At 34.6% G+C, this 26,736-nt stretch overlaps 2 protein-coding genes across 5 annotated transcripts in view; one reads left to right on the top strand and one right to left on the bottom strand.

The window, feature by feature from the left end:
* Positions 1–26,736, top strand: part of LOC127854904 (uncharacterized) — a 200,061-nt gene that overhangs the window by 13,116 nt on the left and 160,209 nt on the right. For 2 of the 4 annotated variants that reach the window (XM_052390013.1, XM_052390009.1), the window contains exons 7-12: positions 101–396; positions 1,559–1,773; positions 2,990–3,092; positions 3,461–3,560; positions 5,138–5,254; positions 7,011–8,672. In XM_052390013.1, the coding sequence (XP_052245973.1) occupies positions 101–396; positions 1,559–1,773; positions 2,990–3,092; positions 3,461–3,560; positions 5,138–5,254; positions 7,011–7,087 (908 nt within the window). In that variant the 3' untranslated portion in view covers positions 7,088–8,672. Of the gene's footprint in view, positions 1–100; positions 397–1,558; positions 1,774–2,989; positions 3,093–3,460; positions 3,561–5,137; positions 5,255–7,010; positions 9,992–11,636; positions 11,890–12,105; positions 12,476–26,736 lie in introns of those variants that run through there. The other 2 variants (XM_052390010.1, XM_052390012.1) reach the window with 2 other exon arrangements.
* Positions 13,353–23,202, bottom strand: LOC127854900 (uncharacterized). Its single transcript, XM_052390004.1, has 2 exons — positions 22,838–23,202; positions 13,353–19,037 (listed from the first exon to the last, which is right to left on the bottom strand). The coding sequence occupies exons 1-2, from the start codon at positions 22,868–22,870 to the stop codon at positions 16,665–16,667; spliced, it is 2,406 nt and encodes an 801-aa protein (XP_052245964.1). The 5' UTR covers positions 22,871–23,202; the 3' UTR covers positions 13,353–16,664.

Below are 26,736 nucleotides of genomic sequence, written 5' to 3'. Positions count from 1 at the left end.
ATAATGATTTTTTTATATTCTAAATGCTGCTTGGTGATCTTATTCTGTTAAACTAGTACATTGCATTTTGTCAACTTATAATAATATCATGGAACTGCAGGTGCCGGACAGGTTGAGACCCTTGGAGGGAACCACACAAGGGAAGCCCTTCAGGGTCTTCTAAGGCGTGGTCTCGCAACTATAACCACAGTCAAAATGAATATTTATTCAGCCCTGTCAACATGCACAGCCTTAACGGTGGGTTGGCAGCACAATGTTTGCTTGCAGGAGAAGCAAAAGCCTCTAAGCTTCATTGACAAGGTGAGGCTTATGAGACAGGTTCGCCCATCAATGCACATGTCACCAACGGATATGAAGGCTTGGAAAGAAGCTCTTTCTTCCATCTTTCATGTGAAGGTATAGTTACACTTATATAATGGAAGGGTCTGAAACGTGCATTCTCATGCTTATATAGTATGGTTTGACCAAGACACTTTTAAACAGTTTTTCTTTGAATTATTTAGATTTAAATCAATGAACAGAGGGATCAGTTGGATTGGCACTTGACTACCTGCTAACTCATGAATGGCTGTTGAATGATTTGACATTTAATAAATATAAATAAACACCATTTTGATGAAAAGTACTTATGTAGGCATTGACAATATTATAATCTTAACATAGTTGGTGCACATTAAAATTGTCTGCAAAAAGCAATACCAATCCTATGTTTAAAGCAAGCACGTTGAGAGACTTGATTATAGTTTAACCCCTGGCGGGCGGCATCCACAGCAGTGTCCGCTCTCAAATTGAAATAGTTTTCATCCGATCTTCACCAAACTTGGTCAGAAGTTGTGTCTAGACAATATCTAGGTCAAGTTCGAATATGGGTTATGTCGGGTCAAAAAAAAGGTCACTGGGTCACTTAGTGCATTTCAAGGATTAAGCATGATGTCCGCTCTCTAATTTAAGTAGTTTTCATCTGATCTTCACCAAATTTGGTCAGAAGTTGTGTCTAGATGATATGCAAGTAAAGTTCGAATATGGGTTATGCTTGGTCAAAAATGAGGTCACAAGGTCACATAGTGCATTTCATGTGTATGGTGTCCGCTCTCTAATTGAAGTAGTTTTCATCTGATCTTCACCAAATTTAGTCAGATGTTACATCTAAATGATATCTAGGTCAAGTTAAAAAAAGGGTCATGCCGGGTCAATAACTAGGTCTAGAGGTCACTTACTGCATTTCAAGCATTAAGCATGGTGTCCAAAACCTACAATTGGGCGTATCTTGTGACAGTTTGGCACTCTTGTTCAAATTTGACTTTTCTGCTATCCAATTATGTACAATATTTGGAGTAATATAATGGGCATTGTTCACTGTTGAAAGAATTAACAGGTCAAAAGAGTTAAGTTAAAATGTGGTTACTGACCAATTATCTGCAACTCATCTTGCTACCAGTTGTTTATAAAAAAAATATATCCAATATTTTACATTGGACAGTCCTCTAAGTTGATTATTCAAAGCGTTATTATTTATAGTTTTGTATACTGAATGGTTATCATTATTCATGATTTACAGGACATCAGAAGATTCCAGAATTCGTATGGACTGCATATGAAGATGGCTCAGCTTGAACAGAGAGTTTGGGCCATTGTGGAGGAAGTCTCGGGTGGTGCAGTGAAAATCTCTGAAAAATTCTTCAGACCACTCTTGAAAATTCAATCAACCGAGGATATTGAGTCGTGTCTGAACATTCTGCGAAGCAAAGGATTAGCTGAATATAACAACAAAATGTAAGAATTAATTGTGAATTTACAAAACTGTAACAGACTTTAAAATTTTCATTGTATTTCTTATAACGCAAGTGGGAGTGGTGTCATGGGAACAAGCTTATTTATTTATCAATTGATGATTTTCAGGCATAATTTTGTCAGACCTGCCTTGTGTGATCTTGACATATTTGTCACAATGATTGTTTGATGTTTTTTGTGCTGTTAATCCGGACAATGCTTGTCTAGAGAGCTACTCTGTCATTAGTAGGCACAATATCAAATAATTTGACAGTGGCTTTGTCAAAAATCAACCAAATTTACTGCATTTTATTTTAACTGTATGTCTTTAGCTAAAGGGTATCATCTTATTTGAATTATTAAAGGAAAGATTGTAAATGTGAATATTATTTTTTTTAAGAAATAATAGACTGGTAGGCATTAGTTATTGCAGTAGTTTTTTTTTGAAACGGTTAAAAAACACAAATATTTATTTTTATTATTTTATGTTTGAAAGACCGTCCAACCATCGCACCCAAGAATCCCCCCCCCTTCCCCCCCCCCCCCCCCCGATTTTTTTTTTCATTTTTTTCGCATTTTTGGAAGATAATGTAATAAATGTCCACACCCCCACACTATACACCCCTCTTCACTCCACCCCTCCCTCCTTTGTGATTGAAAATGAGAGTCCGTTCCCTTAAAAAAAGAAAATAGATGAGCGGTCTGCACCCGCAAGGCGGTGCTCGTGTTATAATTTCACAAGCATGTTGAGGCACCTGTGTTGCGGGACGTTTTTAAAGCCCAGGGTTTTTTATCTTACTTTGGGGAAAGGGCCTGGCCTTTTTTGAGGGGAAAAATAATCGTGCGAAATGCTGAAATTTGGGGAAAAAATCACGTGAAACACCGGATATTTGCGGAAATAAGGAAAGTCTTAAATAATCAATTTAACATATTTTGCTGTTTTATAACAAATTCAAGGCAACAGATAATTTAATTATGCAATATGTTATAATTTCTACACTGGATCAGGTTAACTTATGAATTTAAAGTTAAAAAAACAAAAATTAAGGGAAAAAATCAAGTCTGGGGGAAAATTTGCCTGCTGAGGGGAAAAAAATCCGAGGGGAAAGGGCCATTTTACGGCGGGTCCCAAAGAAAGAAAAAAAGCCCTGAAGCCACAGACAATGTAAAACATGTTTGTGTTGTATATATTTGAAGTTAATTTTTGATTAGTTTTTAGAAAGGAATTTTTTGGATCCAGACCACTTACAAAAAAAAGAAAGCAAACTGACCTGGAAGATGATGCCAATGAGAAATGTTCAAACACTTCTGAGGGACTCCTTGTAAGTTAATTAATTTCCTTTTTTGTATATCAGAAACATGAGCAATTAAATAAATAGTATTTGGTTTATGTATTTACACTGGTGAACTGCAAGTATTAAGAAAGGCCTTGTGTTTGATTGGAAATCAGGTAAATGATGTTAAAATGAAAAAGTATTTGATCTTTTAAATAGCCTGAAAAAGCATTTTGAGAACATTACCTGTGAAATTGGGAAGTTGTGCTTCAATTTTCCTTGTGAGAATAAAAAAGTTTGTTTGCATGGCAAAAAAAAAAACTTCAGAATTATTTTTTTTGGGAACATGAAACTACTATTAAAATCGGCAGAAAAAGAGTCTGCTCATAGATCAATATATTAACTTGTACTTCTAGGAGAAGTACAGCAAGGTAGTTGATGAGCTTCAAATGATGAAGGACAAATGTTCCAAACTGAAAACGGAAAACTCAGAATTGAGGCGTCAACTGACAGAGCGTAAGTGCATATATTTCTTATAATATTCTTGAACACTTAATGAATGGATCTTTTTTATAAATGATAACTATTTCTTGACTTACAGAGTTTAGAATAATTCACAAACATTGGTTTAAGACCACTTCGAGTGAACACACATCTTCTTATGCCAACCCCATTATTTTGCCTAATATTTCAATGTTTTTAAACCTGAATATGCAGTTTGAGTTATTAGGCATAGACACAAATGTCCAGGCTTCGAGTACCAAATAACCTCATAAAGACCCTGTTTGAGACACCAGTGACAGTTGATCAGATATAAGTTGACATACATTGACACTTGATCATAAGTGAGTTATCCTGATTTATATGTAATAAATATTTTTATGCACCCCTTCCGAGAAGAGGGAGAATATTGTTTTGCACATGTCGGTCGGTCCGTTAGTTGGTCGGTTTGTCGGTCCATCTGGCAGAGGACCCCTATTGATTTTCAGGTCACTAGGTCAAGGTCACAGTGGTTCGGGATGATAACTCAGGAATGCTTAGGCCTTGATCATGAAACTTCATTGGTACATTGATCATGACTGGCAGATGACCCGTATTGATTTTCAGGTCACTAGGTCAAAGTTAAAGGTCACAATGGCCTGGCTGCCACTACAATGAACTGCCCATTTGGAGAGCATGCGTGTTTTACAAACAGCACTTGTTTTTACATCTTCTGTAATATATTTCTATTAATTTTTTCTGTTTATTGAATTGTCAAGTTAATGCTAATAGAAGTATTCTTTTCCACAATTATCCTAAGATTTAGACATAAACAACAGTTTTCGCAATTTATCTACCGTTTATTGTTTGTTCACCCATTGAAATACATAATTTGGGTATAATTTGAAAAATGTGCTAAAATGATGACGACACGGTGGTCTGCTCAACTTGTCACCTGTCCCAAATAAACCATGAATAGTTGTACTATCAATATGAACATTTTTAATGGTCCATTTCTCAGAGACTGTCAAAGACATTTGGTTCAACTTAGGTATTCATGATTACCAATTAAAAATGCATCTCAGTTCTCAAGGGCAAATAAGCCTAAATTGAATCATTAGGGCTATGAATTAGCAAGAGTCCAGTAGCCATGGGCCCTAAAACTTGAGCTGGGCTCATAAAGATAAGAACACACTTGGGAGAATGGGTTAAAGTTTTAGTTTTATAACCTTTTCTCATAATTATGGCCCATTTTCATGTTGTAATTTTCATTGTTTATTGACCCTATTGTTGAGGACAATTTCTTTAAAAAATGGAAATAGATATTTGGTCATAGTCAATTATTCTTGTTTATTGTCACAAAGTGAACATATTTATCAATGGCAGATAAACCTTGATATTATTTTTCTAAATGTGTGCCCCATTTTGAACATTGAGTGTTGGAGTGTCACTGGTAACATTTACTTTACATGGACAGTTAACCTTAATACTAATACTAATGACTTCCTCTTCTCTACCTAACACTTGGACAAGTGGATGACAATGTCTGCAGATGGCTCATGCTCGGTAGTTCATCAAATCAGTTCAGGGTCTTTTATTATATCTGAAAACAGATTGCTCGAAGTCCAAGGAAAATTCATCAAAGGACAAAGAAATTGAAGCATTCTGGAGATTTGAAGACGGACGAGAGGAATGGTTGCCGGCCAAATTGATTCGAAAATATGCTAACGGTAATTTTAAACATAATAAAATATTTTACGAATAATGTACAATTTTCAAGTGAGATGAACAAAATCCCATATAAAACTGACCATGTACTAAAATAAGCTTTAATTACTGTGAATAAATAATCAGTTGTAAGTTCCCAACTGGTATGCCCAGAGGGAACTTGTGATATATCAAAACAACACTGACAATGTTGCTGACAATTTTGTAATGGTATTTTGACCAGTAGGGGAATTTTGCATTGCATGCAATGATAATCTTGTTTATATTGTGAAACTCAACATATAAACCCTTTTTTCTGTTCTTGTCTGTTTGTCAAAAGCTGACAGCATGCATATTTTCAACTAGTAAAGTGACTGTTAGTTTTAAAAACACCTTGCTTAAAAGGTACACTTCTAGAATCATAGTGAAATATATATTTCATAAAGCAGTTAGTTATTAATAAAGTTATGTAATATATATATATATATATATATATTATATATTACATAACTTTATTAATAACTAACTGCTTTATTATACCCCACCACAGGCGTTTGGTATTGCAGTAATGTCTGTCACACTTTTTTGTTGTGCAACTCCTTATTCATTTCTCATTCATTAAACATAAAAATACAGAATGATTATCATCAAGAACTGCCACTCATATCGTGAGGGTTGGCGATTGAAATTAATTAAAGAGAGTTATTATTTTGTGTAGATTTTATGTTACTTATCCATATTGCTGTACAATTTATTCATAAGCAGTGAATGGTACCATTTCAACTTAAACAGATATTCATAAATTGCTGTAGTCCATCTTGTTTTGGCAATTTTTTCCCGTTCACTCATTGAACCTATAGCAGGGATTTGTCTGTCAGACACCCTTCAATTATGTAAGTGACAATTTAAACATGCAAAGACATTTCACATCACACAACAACTGTGTTTGATATTTATGCCCCCCTTCCAAGAAGAGGGGGTATATTGCTTTGCTCATGTCGGTCGGTCTGTCAGTCGGTCCGTCCACCAGGTGATTGTCAGACGATAACTCAAGAACGCTTGGGCCTAGGATCATGAAACTTCATAGGTACATTGATCATGACTCGCAGATGACCCCTATTGATTTTGAGGTCACTAGGTCAAAGGTCAAGGTGACCAGAAATAGTAAAATGGTTTTTGAATGATAACTCAAGAACGCATACACCTAGGATCATGAAACTTCATGGGTAGATTGATCATGACTTGCAGATGACCCCTATTGATTTTGAGGTCACAAGGTCAAAGGTCACGGTGACCCGAAATACTAAATGATTTTCGGATGATAACTCAAGAACGCTTTTGCCTAGGATCATGACTCTTCATAGGTACATTGATCGTGACCCGCAGATGACCCCTATTGATTTTCAGGTCACTAGGTCAAAGGTCAAGGTCACAGTGACAAAAATCGTATTCACACAATGGCTCCCACTACAACGGACAGCCCATATGGGGGGCATGCATGTTTTACATACAGCCCATGTTCAAATTGACAATCATATTGTTTTTTTTCTGGCGCTGAAAACATGAATGGTATATTTATGCAGTATCTTTATATATCCCATTGTGAGTGCCAAACTATAGTTTTCAAGCAAAACATTGTACATTTGACTCTGCAGTATCAATTGCTATGAGTACTAATGCTATAATTTAAAAGACATAATTAATAACCATATGATTATCATATCGCCTGGCTGTATAACAGCATTCAAATTCTTACATTTCAAGATGTTTTTTATTCAGGAGAGTGTTCAGTCCAGTACTCTGATGGAGTTAGTAGAGTGAGGTCCTCATGGGTGAGAGAGGTGGGACAGATGTAAGGTCATCCTATTGCCACATCTAGAAGTTATACCTATTTTCTCAAGACTAAAAATGTCGTGAACTTAAAATAAATGTTGATATCAATATTTGCAACCAGAGTACATATTAAGGCACTTGATGTTATTTTTCTGAATGATTGAAGTCAGGTTTCTCATACTAAGACATTTCCCTGTCAAGTTATGGAATTAACTTAAATTTTATGGTGTGAAATTTCTGTTTTATAAAAAATGCATAGATAATTTTTATCAAATTGTGAGACTGATAGCTTCATTTTTTTTATAAAATCATGCAAATGATTGCCCTTTTTTTGAAGTAAAAGAAAAAAAAAATGAATTTTACATCACACTGATGATCATATTAAGTGTATGCATTATTCTACATGATTTTGTTCAGTTTAATGTTGGAATTGAATATTCCCTAATCAACAATTTGATTCTCTTTACTGCACTTTTGTTTATGTGCATTATCCAAAGAATGTTTGAATTCCATTTTGAAATGCTTGATGAGAACTTGTGGTTTCACTTAGGTATATGCTTTTTTCATTATTGGTTTTGTTCAGTGGTGGTGGTCATATTCTTCTTATGTCATTTCGGTCAGTAGAATATGGGACTTGTATATAACAGTTTAAATGTTTGAATAGTTTATGAGATTATTTTAAATAAAACTATTTTTGAATTTCTTTCGCTATATAATCAAAAGTTAATTAAAGAGATTTCACGTTTCTTACTGTTGCAATCAATTTAATATCTTAAAATAACCTGAGATCTTTTAAGAAACTAGACAAAAAATAAGTTCTAATGGTGAACAATTCATATTCAGTCAGCCTTTGTAAGCCATTGTAACTGTGTTCATGTGCATTATTCTAACATTTTTTTGATTTCGGTTTAGAAATGCTTTGTATGAACTTGTCTTCATTTTAAAATGCTTAATTAAAATTGATTTTGTTAATTTGTGATTACCAATGTTTTATTTTGTATGTCCTATATGATGTTTGAGTATTTCAGAGAAACAATAAAGTTTTGCCCTTACAATACATACTAAAATTGTGGCAGAATTGTTTAGTAATGAAAATACAAATTGCAGCAATTGCACCTGTTAAAAAACTTTGAATGGTTATACATGTAATAGCGGTAAAGATTGTTTTATTTAAATATTTAATTTTTCATAATGACTTCACATGTTAAAAAAAAATGTTTAGCATTTTTTAATACTTGTATATTTTGAGAACTAATTTAAGTGTGACATAAATAATATTGAATCATTCACACTATTTAATATATATTTTCTGACCTGCTGACTGGTGGATTGAGTACATATTAGTATACTGGTATTGTTTTTTATTTTTGAAATTTCACTGATTGAAAATTTACACATCATTTTGTGTGTTCTGTATTTACTATGCCCCCCTTCGAAGAAGAGGGGGTATATTGCTTTGCACATGTCGGTCTGTCGGTCGGTCCGTCCACCAGGTGGTTTCCGGATGATAACTCAAGAACGCTTGGGCCTAGGATCATGAAACTTCATAGGTACATTGATCATGACTCGCAGATGACCCCTATTGATTTTGAGGTCACTAGGTCAAAGGTCAAGATCACGGTGACCTGAAATAGTAAAATGGTTTCTGTATGATAACTCAAGAACGCTTAGGCCTAGGATCATGAAACATGATATGTAGATTGATCATAACTCGCAGATGACGCCTATTAATTTGCAGGTCACTAGGTCATAGGTCAAGGTCACAGTGACCCGAAATAGTAAAATGGTTTCCGGATGATAACTCAAGAACACTTATGCCTAGGATCATGAAACTTCGTAGGTAGATTGATAATGGCTGGCAGATGACCCCTATTGATTTTCAGGTCACTAGGTCAAAGGTCAAGGTCACGGTGACCCGAAATAGGAAAATGGTTTCCGTATGATAACTCAAGAACACTTATGCCTAGGATCATAAAACTTGATAGGTAGATTGATCATGACTCGCAGTTGACCCTTATTGATTTTCAGGTCACTATATCAAAGGTCAAGGTCACGGTGACCTGAAATAGTAAAATGGTGTCCGATGAAAACTCAAGAACGCTAATGGCTACGATCATGAAACTTCATAGGTACATTGATCATGACTTGCAGATGACCCCTATTGATTTTGAGGTCACTAGGTCAAAGGTCATGGTGACCCGAAATAGTAAAATAGTTACCGGATGATAACTCAAGAACGCTTATGCCTAGGATCATGAAACTTCATAGGTGCATTGATCATGACTCGCAGATGACCCCGTTCGATTTTGAGGTCACTAGGTCAAAGGTCAAGTTCACCGTGACGCGAAATAGTAAAATGTTTTCCGGATGATAACTGAAGAACGCTTATTCCTAGGATCATGAAACTTGATAGGTAGATTGATCATGACTCGCAGATGACCCCTACTGATTCTCAGGTCACTAGGTCAAAGGTCAATTTCACGGTGACCCGAAATAGTAAAATGGTGTCCGGATGATAAATCAAGAACGCTTATGGCTAGGATCATGAATCTACATAAGTACATTGATTGATTTTCAGGTCACTAGGTCAAAGGTCAAGGTCACAGTTACAAAAAATATATTCACACAATGGCTGTCACTACAACGGAGAGCCCATATGGGGGGCATGCATGTTTTACAAACAGCCCTTGTTATGACTTGTTTTATAATTTGCTAATAATTTAAGAACTTATACATTTAAAAGTGGTTTACCTTCCTTTTTTTCAGTGAGATTTTTTCTGCGTGATTATGCATTTCTGGAAGTTTGTACCGCCGGCGTAACATTTTTAAACAATTATCTGTCATTGTGTTTATGATCCTCTGAGAGTTTGTACCGCCAGCGTAACATTTTCAAAGAATTATCTGTTGTGATTATGAACCTTTGGGAGGTTGTACCGCCAGCGTAACATTTTCAGTTAAATTTTAAGGGTTATATCATTTTGTGTGTTCTTTATTTACATTACTTGTATAATTTACTATTAAATTAAGAACTTAAACATTTAAAAGTGGTTTGTGTGATTTTTAGCATAGGTGCTTGCACCTATGCTTAAGGTATATACCACATTTTGAAAATCCACATCGGTCGGTTACCCTTTATGAAGCCTTACCTGATCAAAAATCAGACGAAATATCTATTTAATTTAGCATATGGTAATTCTTACAATTTTTTGGGGGGAAACGTTTTTCTAACGTTTTCTTCCAAGAATATTGCTGACACCGTTTTTAGTGAATTTTTCTAAGACCGTTTTATGTCAAAAAATCTTCTTATAACCTAAAACAAATTTCGTTCGTAAAACAATTCTGTTCTTGTTGATAGTGACCTCACACCTAATTTATATGGGATCCCAATTTCTATTTCCTTCGTTTACTGTTCTGTGAGAGGTCAAATGTTTACATAACTGAATTAATAAGGCCCTGGTTAAAGTATATGTAACATTTCATCGGTTAATTATAAATAGAAATTAAAACATATTCTCAGCAGGAAGTGGGGCATAAAGCACTTTTATTCTTTGAAAATGTGTAAAAAATGGCGGAGTACGATGAATGTTTTCTGATTTATGACATGGATTCTGACGTGCCTTTCTATGGATTTGATGAAGTAGAGTTTAAAAGTAAGAGATGTGTTAATTGAAGTTAAAATGATTTACTTTGAGCCAGAAATTTACGTTACGAGTAGAGTTTAAATGTGGCATCGGATTTAATGGATTCGCGTGAATTCTGGACGAGTGCTGTGTCTGTAAAATATTAAATGGAAAGCTGTAAATGTATCAAGTCGGAAAAGAAAACGGATGGTTGCATAATGGTATGCGTGAAATAATGTAATTCTACGTATTAATTTTCATAGTTATGTCATTTTGTAACCATTCACATTCGTCACTATTTGGAATTCCCGTTTCTAAAAATAGAGCATTTTGTTAACAAGGGGGGCGACTCGTGATGTCAGCAATCGTTAAGGCTACAATATACTAAATAATCGAGTCATGAAGGGCTGTACTTTCTAAACAAATCATCATATTTTCCTCGAAGGCATGTTGTACACTTTGTTCTGGTTTTATCGTTTGGAGATATTGATAGGGTAAGCATAGGTGTTCACTACTAAATCCCTGAAATAGGAAAAAGTTGGAGATTAAAGTAAAAAATGGCACTGCAAAAGGTTACAATCCACTGGAAAACGGCCGAAAAAGGCGCAAAAACAGTCGATTTTGATTTGAGTCGAATTTGTTTTTGGTTTGAACATGACAAATCTTTTTTATTGCTTAAATCGATTCAGCTAAGAATGCCCGTCAAGAAAAGGTATGGTTATGGGGGTCTCTATGTGCAAAATGTTGTATTTATTTTCGCTCAAAGTTGTCGCTTTTACATCGAAACATATAAGGAAACTATTTAGTATATTTTGACCTAAACATTTACTTCAGCAGCATCTTCCCTGTATCTTGCAACTATGCTTTCAGCGCCATCGGCGCTCTCGTTACTATTGGAACCTTAGGGAGTTTGTACCGCCGGCGTAACATTTTGATTATGATCCTCTGAGAGTTTGTACCGCCAGCGTAACATTTTCAAAGAATTATCTGTTGTGATTATGAACCTAAGAACTTAAACATTTAAAAGTGGTTTATCTTCCTTTTTTTCAGTGTGATTTTTTCTGTGTGATTATGCATTTTGGAAGTTTGTACCGCCGGCGTAACATTTTAAAACAATTATCTGTCATTGTGTATTTTCTGAGAGTTTGTACCACCAGCGTAACATTTTCAAAGAATTATCTGTTGTGATTATGAACCTTTGGGAGGTTGTACCGCCAGCGTAACATTTTCAGTTAAATTTTAAGGGTTATATCATTTTGTGTGTTCTTTATTTACATTACTTGTATAATTTACTATTAAATTAAGAACTTAAACATTTAAAAGTGGTTTGTGTGATTTTTGCTATTGGTACCTTAGGGAGTTTGTACCGCCGGCGTAACATTTTCAAGAATTATCTGTTGTTATTATGATCCTCTTGAGAGTTTGTACCGCCAGCGTAACATTTTCAAAGAATTATCTGTTGTGATTATGAACCTAAGAACTTAAACATTTAAAAGTGGTTTATCTTCCTTTTTTTCAGTGTGATTTTTTCTGTGTGATTATGCATTTTGGAAGTTTGTACCGCTGGCGTAACATTTTTAAACAATTATCTGTCATTGTGTATTTTCTGAGAGTTTGTACCACCAGCGTAACATTTTCAAAGAATTATCTGTTGTGATTATGAACCTTTGGGAGGTTGTACCGCCAGCGTAACATTTTCAGTTAAATTTTAAGAGTTATATCATTTTGTGTGTTCTGTATTTACATTACTTGTATAATTTACTATTAAATTAAGAACTTAAACATTTAAAAGTGGTTTGTGTGATTTTTACTATTGGAACCTTAGGGAGTTTGTACCGCCGGCGTAACATTTTGATTATGATCCTCTGAGAGTTTGTACCGCTAGCGTAACGTTTTCAAAGAATTATCTGTTGTGATTATGAACCTAAGAACTTAAACATTTAAAAGTGGTTTATCTTCCTTTTTTCAGTGTGATTTTTACTGTGTGATTATACCTTGCTGGAAGTTGGTACTGCCGGCGTAACATTTTCAAACATTTATTTGTCTATGTGATTATGAACCTTAGGGAGTTTGTACTGCCGGCGTAACATTTTCAAAGAATATTAAGTTTTTATTTTGAACCTTTGGGAGGTTGTACCGCCAGCATAACATTTAAGTTTCAGTTCAATTTTCCTGTCTGAATGTAAGATGGGTTGTACTGCCAGCGTAAATTTTTTTGTACTTTCTTCAAAAAAGTGAGAAAAATGTGGGGGTTTTTTTCAAGAAATTTCCTTTAAAATGACCATTTTAAAAGGGATTCTGTGGAGAATCCCTTTTTAAAATATAATCAATTAAACTGTTATGCCAAAACTGGTTTCATGAAAGACCGATATATAGGTGAAAATGCAAGATTAATATTTGATGTAATTGACTATCTTGAAATTAACAAGAAACCTGGACTGTTTATCTTTGCAGACGTAGAAAAATTCAGCCTTATAAAAATAGAGGTCTAAAAGAGACATCCATTGTGTGTTTTTGAACGCCATTAAAGCGGGCTGGGTTAAACGATTCCTAGATAAGACAATCATGGCAAATGCAAACTCCTGCTACAATAAAAACTTACAAAATTTGGAACCAGTCTTATATTTGAATGTTACTTGGATGAAACTATGATAACAAAAAACGTAAGTAAAGAAGAAGAAGATTTTATTTCAGAATCAGTAGGCCATAGGCCCATGTGAACATACAGATATGTACATAAACAGTAATAGCAAGTCACGTGACACAATGAAAATAAAAAAATGTTGTGTTGTGTTGAAATAAATCAAGTACCAATACATTTTAAGGAATTAGTTGTGCTTAATAATTAAATATAACAAAGATCCCGATTAATAATAATACGAGCAGAGGCAAAAAGGGGGGATATCGGACAAAACGCAAATATGCGGAAAAGGTGTATATAATTTTGTATTTTTGTCTTGTTGGTTCTATATCTCTGTTCGTTTAGTAAAGAACATTTATTAATGAAAGCTCTGCTTGTCGCAAAGCAAAACATAAAAAACCTATTAGTTCACAAAGAAGTATTCCTATAGTTATTATGTTATACGGAACAACAAAAATATAAACATCAATAATAAATATGTTTTTCTAGTGAACTTGTACAACAAACGTATAAAAAATATAGGACAGTTGAACAATTATCAAAGAAATGCATATTATATGTTTAGTGAAATGCAATTCTTATATAAAATACAACCACTTATTTTTTTAAATTATTATTCACTTTTATCCGCGACTCCACACGAATTAAAAATAATATTGCATACGCATTTATATATTAATAGTTCCCGAAAAAACAATTGTGATGTAATAGAGAATATCAAACAAAGAAACAAAAGACTTTATAGTATACAACAAGAATCACAAAATAAAAATGACAACAGTACTGAAATGAAATAGAAAAAAAAACATTGAATCTAAACGAAATTACCGACTGAGAATAATAATTATATACAATTCCATTTAAGTGAACAGTTCGTACACATAAATTTTAAACAAAATGCGGAATGAAAGAGTGTAGTTTTTGCGATTTTTGCCAATCAAATATTGAAACAATTGACCACTTATTTTCGGAATGGGCTTACTTTCAAGAATTATAGACGAACCTGCAAAACTTTCTTAAAGATGTGAGTATTGAAATAAAATCCAACAAATAAATAACCTTTTATTGGTATTATCGACAAAAATGTATACAGCGATGTTTTGAATTTTGTATAAATTTAAATATAAACATTCATATTTTACATGAAATGCATCTCAAACGTCAACTCTGTTTTTAATTATCTTAACCTATTTATACCTGGTAGACTCTCCCATCCTTCTAAATGGGATCAATTTATTTCCAAAATTAGGGATGTCTAGTATATTTATTTCTATATTTAGAATATTTCTTACAGAAATTCCTTTAAACAGCGTAGATCCAGATGAGACGCCGCATCATGCTGTTTACAAAGGCCTTTTTTTCTAGACGCTAGACATAAATGGGTTTTACAATAAAAATACAGACGGAAGCAGAAATTGCCCTTATTAAAAACAAGCATGATAAACATTTTCAAAAATTGATCCACATCATTAGATACGTTTCAACCAATATTATTTAGATAACCTCTTTAAATACATATGTGCAATTGCTCTCGACACTAGTATTTTTATGTTTAAAACGTCTACAAAAGGTAAAACCAAATAAAGAATTAAGAGCGCTTGTATTATGCTTGAAAATATTATGTTACTTTTTCATAGGCCGTTTGAACACAATAATGTGTATTGTGAACCTGCGCGCAGATGCTTGCATGCATGGGTGAGGTGTTTGTGTGTGTGTGTGTGGGGGGGGGGGGGTTGTGTAACTGTGACAACATATATTGTATGTGTATCAACTTATATGATTGACTGCACTGTATAATATTACAAACAAATTATGTTCAACAAATCACAATAATTCTGAATTATTTGGGATTTTTATGTTATATTACCCATGCGTTTATGTATGCAAATATTAGTTCTGCCAAGGTAAATGTCAAACATGGAAAATAAATAAGAAAAAAAGGAAAAAAACAACAACATTTCGTTAGAACAGTTTAACTATGTGTCATCTTAGCCAAATCAAATTTATGTTAAAAAACATATACCATGCTACAATTGAGTAGGTAAAAAGATTACATTTACCATTTTATAAATATATACAATCAAACTACAGTTCACAATTTTAAAACTGCATAAAAATACTACAAACACGTTTATTTAATAATCCGTTGTATATACTAATACATATACTATATAAATCATAAATCCTTAGATGGACCATATAGATTATTGTCAAATGAATTTATGCAAGTACACGTCTGTATAATCAATAAGTTGACACGCATATTGTATTTAAACTTTTGTATCAATTAATATAAACTAAATCAAACCGTCAATTATAACACCATTAAACTATTAGTTTAGTCTGTGAGTTTTCATACCTAAATAAGGATATATAGACTATTGTTTTAAAGTCTATACTTTTTATAGAACCTGTAGAAATATTAGTTTTAAGTAAAATATGTATTTTTTATCAGTTTATTTTATTTCTGTACGAAGCATCTATCCCCAAAGATGAAGATTGTTTAAAAACGGAACAAGTATGGACCGAACTAATCTGAATGCGTCCATACATTTATATCTACATGTGTGGACACATTTTGGTTACAAAACATCTACCGTAAAAACACTTTGTTTATAAAAAAGGGTATGATTAAATCATAACATTATGCAACAATACGGAAATTATAAATACAAATTAAAATTGTAGTTATCTTAATTGATGCGCATGGTTAAGAGTTGTTAAATACCCAATTGCTATTTCAACGTATGATCTGCTGGTGTTTAAGGTTGTTCAGCAACAACCCGTTACAAATGTTGATTTAAATTTTATTTCTATGAAGTCCGGGGGTGAACAAATTGTACACAAGACATAACGATATTAAATATTGTATTTCAGGATGTTGCTTCTGCCCATCACTTCCTATAAGAGCTGTTCAAAAAGAGAACGTGTGTGCAAAAAAGTGCAAGTAAAAACGCAAAAGTAATATATATATATATATAGTTTTCATTGAGTCCAAGTGTGAAACAATTGAACATTTTGTCAAGTTGATGTCCTTGTCCAATACTTTCTATACGAGCTGTTATAATAATGCTAGATTGAAAATGAGAACAAATATCTAAAAATAATGTTTGCACAAACGATATATTGAGTGCTTTCTTATAATAGTAAATCATACAAGTGTGCTTGAAGTTCGATTGCTCCTATATATATTAAATCCAAAAATATTAAATATTTTACAAATATAAATAAATATTATTTAAATTTGAAATTATGTTTCAAGTACGTCCTATTCAACGTTTCCAGCAGTTCGTGAGCCGAGTGTCATTGCATATAAATTAAAACCCGTTGCAACTATATCTATTGATCTGGTGAATAGCACGAAAGTCTCCCAATGTGCCAGTCGGCCGGATTGTGTTTTGGCTTGCTATCTCGGGATAGCTTGTATTTACTGCCTGCTTTGTTCAGATCCCCTTCCATCTCCCAGCAGTGGCCGAGCAGGTTCAATGCAGTCGCCATATGGGATACCTCGTGGTTACGACCATGATCAAAGTGGAGATCCAAGATGCGATCATCAATATGCGTTGAAATGTAGTCTTCGAATTTCGTCAAGACAACGATCTGTTTTTCCCGAATGCCGAGACCTCCGTACGTGAGGTATTGCAGGTAATACATGAACACGCGAGCATCTAATCTAGCCTCACCATTCAATTCTATTTTTGTACTTATTGTTTCTCGGTAATCAGGTGCAAATCTTGTTTTGGTCATTTCATACAAAAGCACAGGGGGAACGCACGGTGCCTCATTAGAAAGAAATATTATGCATAATGCAATTTTGCTTTCAATGTTAGGATTAGGTTTATTTTCAAACATCTTTCGGTGGTTTATGTACCGATTGTAATAACTGAAACACCGACATAAGGTCTTCATAGTGTACCGGGAAAACTGACGTTCTGCATATTCAAGAATAAATTTTGCCGACTGCAAGTTTCCAGAGCAGTACATCACAGATGCTAATTTCAGTCGACTTGAGAATCCATTCGTCTCAAGGGCCTTTTCGAAGGTTTCAATGGCATGTTTGTTAATTGAACAATCCTTTATTTCCGAAGCAAGATTGCCATAGCTAAGCATTTCTGATAAATTATTGATTTGATTTGCGACATCACCAACTTGTACCGATTCCTTGAAACTGTCCATGACATCTTGGTTAATCGAGACGCCGCTTTGAATTGCTGGGGCCGCTTGAATAGAGCCTCGAAAAGACAAAGCAGTTGTCAATATTTCCCTAGCTGCTTGTATTTCAAATGCATTCGCGTTGTGATAATTTATTATTTCTTTACATTTGTCAATTAGTGTGTTAAGCTGATCCCCAACAAACTCGATTGGTTTACTGATGAAGCCATGGAAGCAAAGCATAATAATATGGAACCACTGTATCCTTTCAAATGCGAGTTTACTGCAAATACATACATGAGCAATAAAACGTTGGTCAGAGGACAATCGTGTTGCGTTGCCAAGTTGACTTTTTGGGAACCCATGTGAGTATGTATCTATGAGTACCGTCACCTTGTTGAGTACGTGTATCGCGTGACGTTGGTCAGAGGACAATGGTGTTGCGTCGTCAAGTTTACTTTTTACGAACCCGCGTAAGTTGTAATCTATGAGCTCCGTCACCTTGTTGAGCATCGCGTGACGTTGTGTACTATTTAGTTTACCGTCAAACAGATTAACGCGGTCAATGATATAATGAGGGCATACACCATCTTTAAGAAATGTTTGGAGCGTTTGAAGACAAAGTTTTAGTAACATTGCCAAGTTGCTTTCTTGGAGAGGGAGATCTTGCGTTCTTTCTAGTGTATAAAACAACACTGTTTTGCAGTGAAAACTCGTAAGTTCGCCTCCCTCGCCTCCCTGTTGTTTCATTTCCCTCGTAATTGCGCGCTTGAGTTCTTTCAGCAATATATAACATTTCAGCTGGGTTATAGTTAAACTGAACATGAGTTTTCTTTCAATAAGATTTGGCGATAATCTCCACTCTGTGTTTCTTACGTGCGAGCTTGGATTTCCTACCGGTACAAGGAACCACGCGCAATGTTTCGCTTCCTCAAACAATTTAAGAGGCGGCCAATTACCCTGTCTGGGCCTGTCTAGCCACATCTGCAGTTCAGGAATGTCACCTGATGTGCACAGTGCTTGCACAATGTCTATATCGTCGCTAAAACTAGCAGAAGGTCCAGCGATATAGGTAGATTTATCGTCCCTAAAAGATTGTAATAACATTTCGAAATGTTTCCTAAAAAACTCAGAGCTTAATAACACGGGTCCATAACTTAAGAGCATGCCATTGCCAAATGTTTGTGATTTCAATGGTTTGGGCTTATCGCTCCTGTAAACCTGCAGATTAAAGTGTTGTGGATAATCCTTAATACAAAGCATCAAACAATTCAGCATTCCTTTTTTCCATGTTTTCGAATCCCCTCGCATGATATTAATACATGGTATACGACGTAAAAGGTCTACGTCAGACATTAGTCTAAGCGTTGTCGCTCCTTCTGACTGGCTGCCAAAACAGAAATGCTCGATTGATTGATTGTTAAGTTTACTAATCGTTGTTAAACCTGTCTCCATCATAAGGAATGCAATGCGCCTGGCCATCACAATTTCCTCTGTTATTCCTTCATCCTCTAATATTGTGGAGAGTTGTTTAGACAAGTCCGGGTCAATGTTGTCCATCTAAAACGAGACATGACATATGTAAGTAAATTTGGTTACGACATTTGTATTTTAAATAACATTTTGGTATCAACGCATAGCGTGTGCGAATTGTGAATAAGTATTCTTAATATATCTAAAGTAACTGTTTGATATGTGTTATCATTAGTTTACATCAAAGTATTTTAGTTTATCAATATTGTTTTTCACATTTGATTTTTATCTCAAAAAAGAGCCCATGCTAAAGTAATGCACAACGCCGTTATAGCAGAATTAAAGACTTACTTACGATGATATCAATTTTAAATGCACAACACATTCTTTCATGACCATTCGATTATACCGTTGTGTATAACTGCACATTTTCCAAATGCATATCCATTTTACAAACAGTAAACAACCATTACTTGTATACGGGTAAACATGAAAACAACTAAAATGTGCCTGCTCACGGTACCATGTAAGGGGGTATACTTGACATTAACGATGATTAACGCGGTCTGAAATATTAGTGGCATTAGTTTAAAAATGCTTATTCACAAAAGGACGTTGGGATATGTAAATCAAATATAAAAAGTATGCCTTTCGTTTTATTGACACAATACAAGAGCTGACCCAGAAAAAAACAGATATTGTATTATCGATATAACATGTTTATAAAAGTATCATTGTAAATGTGAGAAGGTTCACAGCAGAGTGATGTCAACAAGCTATGCTTGTTTCATGGCGGTCCCAAATAAGGCGCATTATAAACATATTATAAAGATAGGCCTCAATAATAATATCTCATAAAGAGCACACTTGGGCAATAAAAGCGCTCTCAAATTCATTGCATTTTTCCATTGAACGAGACATATCAGGTTCTCTTTTGTTTGCTACAAAAGGGGCTTAGATCCGGTTGTATTGCACAAGCAGACACTCGTTGTTTCAGAGTTTGGAAAAAAAATATGCAAAATATAAATAAAAACCTTTACTATATGAAAACTGTAGATGTATGGTGTTTTTATTCTCTGATTTGTTTCCAACTAAAATTGTATTGCATAAATTGGAAAGTCGGAAAGAGGATTTGCATAAAGGGCTCATATATATTTAAGGTTCCTTTTATAATCCTTCGATATCCTTCGATGAGCTTTCAATTGTTTTAATTGCAATACTGTTAGTTCGTGTTGAACTTTTTCTTTTAAATAGTTATTTTAATCCGATTTCCATAAAACACACGAATATCTTATTCGCAAACTACTTAATGCTTTATGAAAACTGTTAACTCCTTGAAATTACTAAGCATTTTCCAGATGTTTCGTCAAGTGTCAAGACTGTGAACAGGAAAAGATTAATCTGATAGGTATTAGCTGTCTTAGTTAATGTTGAGTGCGAGGTGCAAATGACAGTTATGGCATTGGTTCATATTTCATTAACAACGACATCAAAGCACAATGCTCTATATAGATCATGTAAATTTTTCCATTGTTTATCAGTCTATCAATAACCATTTATTGTAAAAGGCTTACATACAGGCGATAAAGTGTTGTTAATTCATAAATAAATAATTGACGGAATCTGGAAATAATTTGATCCGGCAAAATGTTTAAAAATGGAAGCCTTTGTTCTAAATTCATAAATCATAGTTTTGTTCCATGAATACAGAGTATTGTGTTGTTCGATCATTATGCTGTGGATTTTGATGAAAGAAATTCAAGAGAACAAGCTATTATAATACAAATTTAGTTCTATACTGTACAAAAGAATAGACATCAATTCAAACCGCAGAATCATAAATTATTACATGTAACTGCATCATGATTCAAAAGTTAAACAATATATAGATGGCTAACATGTAAATATATAAGGCTTGCTCTTGGAAAACGAGACTTCATGCATGTGCGTAAATTGTTGTACAAGATAATACGGTGCTGTCCGCACAAATAAAGGAGAATCTTTAATTGTGTGTTTTTGTCGCTTAAAATGAGTCTCTTTTGTTATGAAAAATCGAGTTTAGGCGGAAAGTTTTTATCCTCATAAGCCTGTACGCACTGCACAGACTTATCTTGGGAAACACTATGTACATGCAAAATTTATTTATAAAATGCTTGATTAAGTCCTCTCAAATAAAATGTTTTTAAGAAACACCAGGTTATTTTTAATTTGGGCCTTTTTGAAAAAATTTGGTCAGGTTAGGGGGGGGGGGGCAAATGTTACTTTTTGCAATATAAAATCAGTGTGTAAGATGATGTGATTTTGGACACAAAAATGACTGCCACAATGGTTGTATCCTTTTAACAAAGTAAACGCACACTTTTTAAAGTATAAATAGTCTATATTATAGTTATGAATCTTAGATAAACGGTATTATTATCTTAAATGCTTCAATATTCAGGACAAAAAAATATTAAAAAGGAGATTCATTAAATTTGAAAGAGGAGGAATATGAATAATATTCTTGGCGTTTACAAATGTCATGCTAGATGCCTTTTTAATCTTCAAACAATAAGATATACGGAAAAAAAAATTTGGGAGTAGTCTTTTGGATGGACGAGTCGTCAAATATAGTAGGGGCGAGTTTACCATATTTTTAGGCAAGTTGGTATTGGGGTTGCCTGGCACCCGCTCCATGCATACGATGCCATGACTGACACAAATTGTGTCACTATTTAAAAAAAATCTTTGCGTAATAAAGTTGATTTATAAATATCTGTGCAAGACAAACTTATATAAATACATAAGTTATATGTTTCGGCTTTCAATTAATAAACTACAAGTATCAGGCTTATGCTTTTAAGTGATTTATATACTTAATTGTGATAAAACACTAATGAACATGTAAGTAATGCATAGGACGTTGATGTGCCTGTCAACAAATCAACAAATCTAGCGGTCATTTATAAGAAAAGTAAAAAGATTATGTGTGTTTTGTTTTTGTTTAAATGATCTCAGTTCTCCTTAGTTCGTGATAAATCATATTTATTTTCGCGAGTACTCACGTTTATTTTTCAGTCGACTCGGTCTCAGCCGAAACGGCACTTTCATATACTTTCTGATCTCTGTTTTTAAATGGGAGAGTGAGTATTAAAGGGGACGTTTAACGTTTTGGTAAATTGACAAAATTAAAAAATGTTGTTTCAGATTCGCAAATTTTCATTTTAGTTATGATATTTTTGAGGAAATAGTAATACTGACCATTAACCATGCTCTTAAATATCCATTATATGCATATTTTGACGATTTGAAAACCTGAAAATTATAAAGCGTTGTGCGACGCGAAACGAATAATTTGGAAAGTTCTGTTGTTGTTCTTATATTTTGAGAAACTACGAGGATTGCTTTTATAGGTAAAAAATACATCCGCTCTAAGCATGAGCATGGATGGTCGAGTGGTCTAGGCAGGAGACCTTTTAATCCAGGACTCCAGGGGTCAGTGGTTCGAGCCCTGTTGAGGATTACTTTTTTCCCTTGTTTATATTGTATTCTTGTTTTTTTTTACTGGTATTTTTAGGTCAAATGTTTAAATTTATCAATATAAAGCATTTAATAACAAGCTTCAATACATGTCAAAATATGTTAAACGGCCCCTTTAACGCTTTGTGTGCTGTATAATCACGCGAAAACTAAACTTAACACTTAAGTCAACTCGGCGTCTTTTCTTTGTCTCTAGTCTAGACTACAAACGACAGAATGAGTATTGACGCTTTGTTTGCTGTATGAACATATTAACATATATTAGAGTAACGAAAACGAATACGTGTATTGTTTATTTTATATTTTAACCTGCTTTTAAAGAGCTGCGAACATTTTTAATTAACAATATAGAAATATGCGTTACTTACTTCTTCCACGTTCGATGTGCCATGTTTCGCCATATTGTTTTCAATTCTTTTGTTAAGCTTAGCACTATTTTATTTAGACGGGAAAACACCTCGCCGGTGAGGCGAGTGACAGCACGAGACGGTTATAAAACATGTTTGTAGTACACAATGTATAAGGCTCCAATGCATTTTACTATTAAACAATTGAGTATCCCGGTACAATAAAGTTTATATACTTTTTACTGATACATTTTAGAACTTATATCTCACGCACATGTTTAGATGTAGTAATGTATTTCGACAATATATTCGTTCATCAACAAACGCAGGGCCGCATTAAATACAATATGATGAAGCATATGTTCAACGGTCAACGATTTATCTTATCTCTTAACTCGAGAAGACCGAAAGATAAGCGTATTCCGGATATAACAATCAAGTTTGAAGTTTGCTTAGTTTGCTTTTTGACAAAACACTAGATGAATGGCTACATGCAAGCCACGAAATAAAGGAATGTGACGCTATCAGCCACACTCTTACACTGCGGTTCATTGCAGTGAGGAACGAACGACAACTCTGCTAGCAGAATGGCTATCAGCCTGATAAGTGTTTATATACTTTACAAAACACTTGTTCGTCAAAAGTTCGGAAAAACTCTTTGCGATATTTAAACCTGATCGCTGTACGTTACAGTGTAAATAAAAGCGCTGCAATAAATAGGATAAATAGATATATGCACACGAAGCATTTAGATGACACGTGACTATATCAGCTTGATTAGTTCTTAATTAAGCACTCTTAAACAAAGGATAAGTTAATAGCCTCGGACAAATCTTATTTGGTTTTTTTTAACACTGTTAAATGGGCACTGTACATTAAAGGGACCGTCAACCGATTTTTTTACAACTATTAGTTTATATTGGTTAAAATATCACGACTGGTATATTACATTACTCGAAAAAAGGTGTTAAGTTTTCATATTTTCAGTATATTCGGTATTTAATTTTACTGGGTACAGGTATCAGGTAACTACCAGTTACTATAAATAACGCAAGCAGATTGATATCATCGTCACGTGGTAAACCCAGGAATGCAAATGTGCATGCGTAGTGAATTGTATATATTTTATATATAAAATCATCAATCTTCTTGCGTTATTTATAGTGTGTATATCGTTATGTCACCTATTTTCGTGATGTACTTTCGATTTCACATCGCGAAATTTTATTACCGAATATACTGAAAATATGAACTTTTGTCAAGTAATGTAATATACCAGTCGTGATATTTAAATCAATATAAAATAATAATTGTAAAAAATACGGTATTTTAGGACTTTTCTTTTTTCGTCAATCGCGGTTGACAGTCCCTTTAACAAAGTTATTGAAATGTCGGAAGAGGACAAATGATCATGGGCGAATTTAGACGGCGTGTTACACTGTCAAGTAGCTATTGTGTTCTCAAAAAGCACGTGTTAGTCAACAGTACGTAAATCTCATATCAGCTACCTTTTTACACTAAAAAATGGGAAGTATGTTATAAGGTAATAGCATCGCTGAAAAGCACTTGAAGGGCTAAATCGGAAAAGACGATCACGCGAACGTGCTGCATTTAGACGTCACGTGTGTATACCTTCTTGTAAGGGGGTTAGTCAGGTCAATATACACTTTGACCCCCCAAACACTTGCTACAAAATGTATTTTGACTGATCCTGGTAGGGTAGAAGGTACATAATAACATATAAAAAGTTTACCGAAATCCGACTTCCGGAAAGTAGTTTTTTCAAGATAGCCGCCAAGATGGCCGCCAAAAACTATTTATGTCATAAATATGTAACTATCCACTCAAAATTGATTATTTTGTTGCCTATACCAAGGTTTTTGGTGTCAAAGAACACTTTAAGATCACCAGACATAGTATAAGTTTATATGTTTTATATGTTACGTAGAAATCTAACATGACATCCAAAAATAGGCACCACCACAATGAGAAGGACCGCAAGTACATAACTTTTGACTCAAAGGTGATGATTTTTCATGTCAAACACCATAGTTTTGGAGACAAAGAACACTTGGATTGAATTGATGATATAATTACGCAGTTGAGTAATCATGCAATACAATATATGACATTCCGCTGTCTACTGATACACCATTACCTTGTTCCATAAAATTTGTCTCAGTGTGTTAAACTGCCCGTGTCGTCCTCCTCTTCTTCAGTACATACCTCTTGTGAATTATTTGGACTGTCACAGTTTTCAGTTTGGCAAGGGCCACATACAGCAGGGCAGGGTAGTACATAGCGTCTGCAGCTGCATCGAGAGGATTTACATCCTACAGAACAGTTACAATGTATGATTTTCAATAGTTCGTCAGGTTAAGGATTGATTTGGGTCATGATTGGAATTAATTGGTCGGTTTCCTGTTTCCATCCCCATTCAGTAGTTTTCATATTATTTTCCATCCCCATTCACACCATGATTTGATAATATACGCGTTAGCTATGACATACTGTTGCATGTTATGTTGGGGGAAGTCGCTCAGGAGTGACGAATGTTTCGGCACAAGCCACTTTCTTTGTGAACATGTTATGGCGCAGCGATTCTAAGGAATCAATGGACTTTCCACCAAGCAGTTCCACCATCAAGCCTTTTCCTAGATTTGATAATTCCGCTTGAAATTTGTTTAGAAAGAGGAATGAACTAGCGCATAACTTCATGAGAGGATCAGGTCTTATTAATTTACAAAAGGCCAAAAGGCTGACTTTTTACCAATGCCGAAAATCCTTGAAGTTGAATCACAGCCTGTGTAAGCATGAACAAAGCGCAACTCAACGTTGTCTCCAAAAAGTTTTTCAAAAGATTAATATTGTGCACTTTGTTTTCCTTTGACTGTTTGATTATATCAGAGCGGAAGTAGATGGTCTTATGGTACCTTTTGGAGTAATGCAGTATTAAGATTAACAAATCTTTATCCTCGCCGATTAGCGCTGTGGTGCTATGACGGGATCGTTCCACTGTTGCTCTAACAATATCTACGTCTGCATCCCCTGGTGAAATAATGCCATTACTACCCCTAATAGTCAGAGCTGTGCTGATCAGAGCAACCATGCCTGGCTTGTTTTTGTCACGAGATAAAACGTCCACCTTTTTGCATGAACATTATGTTTCTTTGGTGAAACTCACAATAGGGTTCACGTTTCTTTCCTCGTCTCTGTTGTGTGTTGTCGATGATAGAGGGATCGTCTTGTAACCATCGAACACCACTGTCGCTTGTCCGTAATGCCTTACAGTAAAATCTGAATAAGACTCGGCTATTGCGTTATATGTGTCGCCTTTTTTCCATGGTAAACGATGAAGTAAGGAGCCACCATTAAGCACATAACACTCTGTTTTTGGAATACAGTTCATCACAGCCTCACTTGACGCGTTTTCAGCATGATCTCGAATTGCCTGAATGATCCGAGGCTTGTCTGCTTTGCGAAGTATGTTCTTGGCTTCAAAGAGGGCAGAAGAATGGGGGCTAAAGTTCATATGACAATACGTCTTCAAGGGAAAGATCTCCAGATTTTGACACTACAAAGAAACGTTGGAACAGAATGGCAAGATCAATAGCACGGTCTTCAGCAATCTTAACAGCGAAGCTATTCCCAAGAGTTTTGGCTCTATCCTTTCTCTTAAATTTGTAATCAAAGTCCGACTTTCATTTGATATCTCTCATGATATTGTTCCCAATCTCCTGAAATGCATGCACATTCACATCTGACTCAGCCACATTCCCATTGACAATGTTTCTCAGAGTAGGACCAGCTGTGTAGGGTGGGCAGTTTGTAATCTTGGTATGCATTTTCTCAAGATCACAAGCATCTCTTTTGATGCGCGCCTCAGTCGACTCTTTGTGTTGTGGACTAGGCCAGGTCTG

The sequence above is a fragment of the Dreissena polymorpha genome, chromosome 13 (assembly GCF_020536995.1).
Source record: "Dreissena polymorpha isolate Duluth1 chromosome 13, UMN_Dpol_1.0, whole genome shotgun sequence".
NCBI lineage: Eukaryota > Metazoa > Mollusca > Bivalvia > Myida > Dreissenidae > Dreissena > Dreissena polymorpha.
Note: the sequence above shows the minus strand (reverse complement) of the source record. Positions and strands in the feature narration are given on the sequence as shown.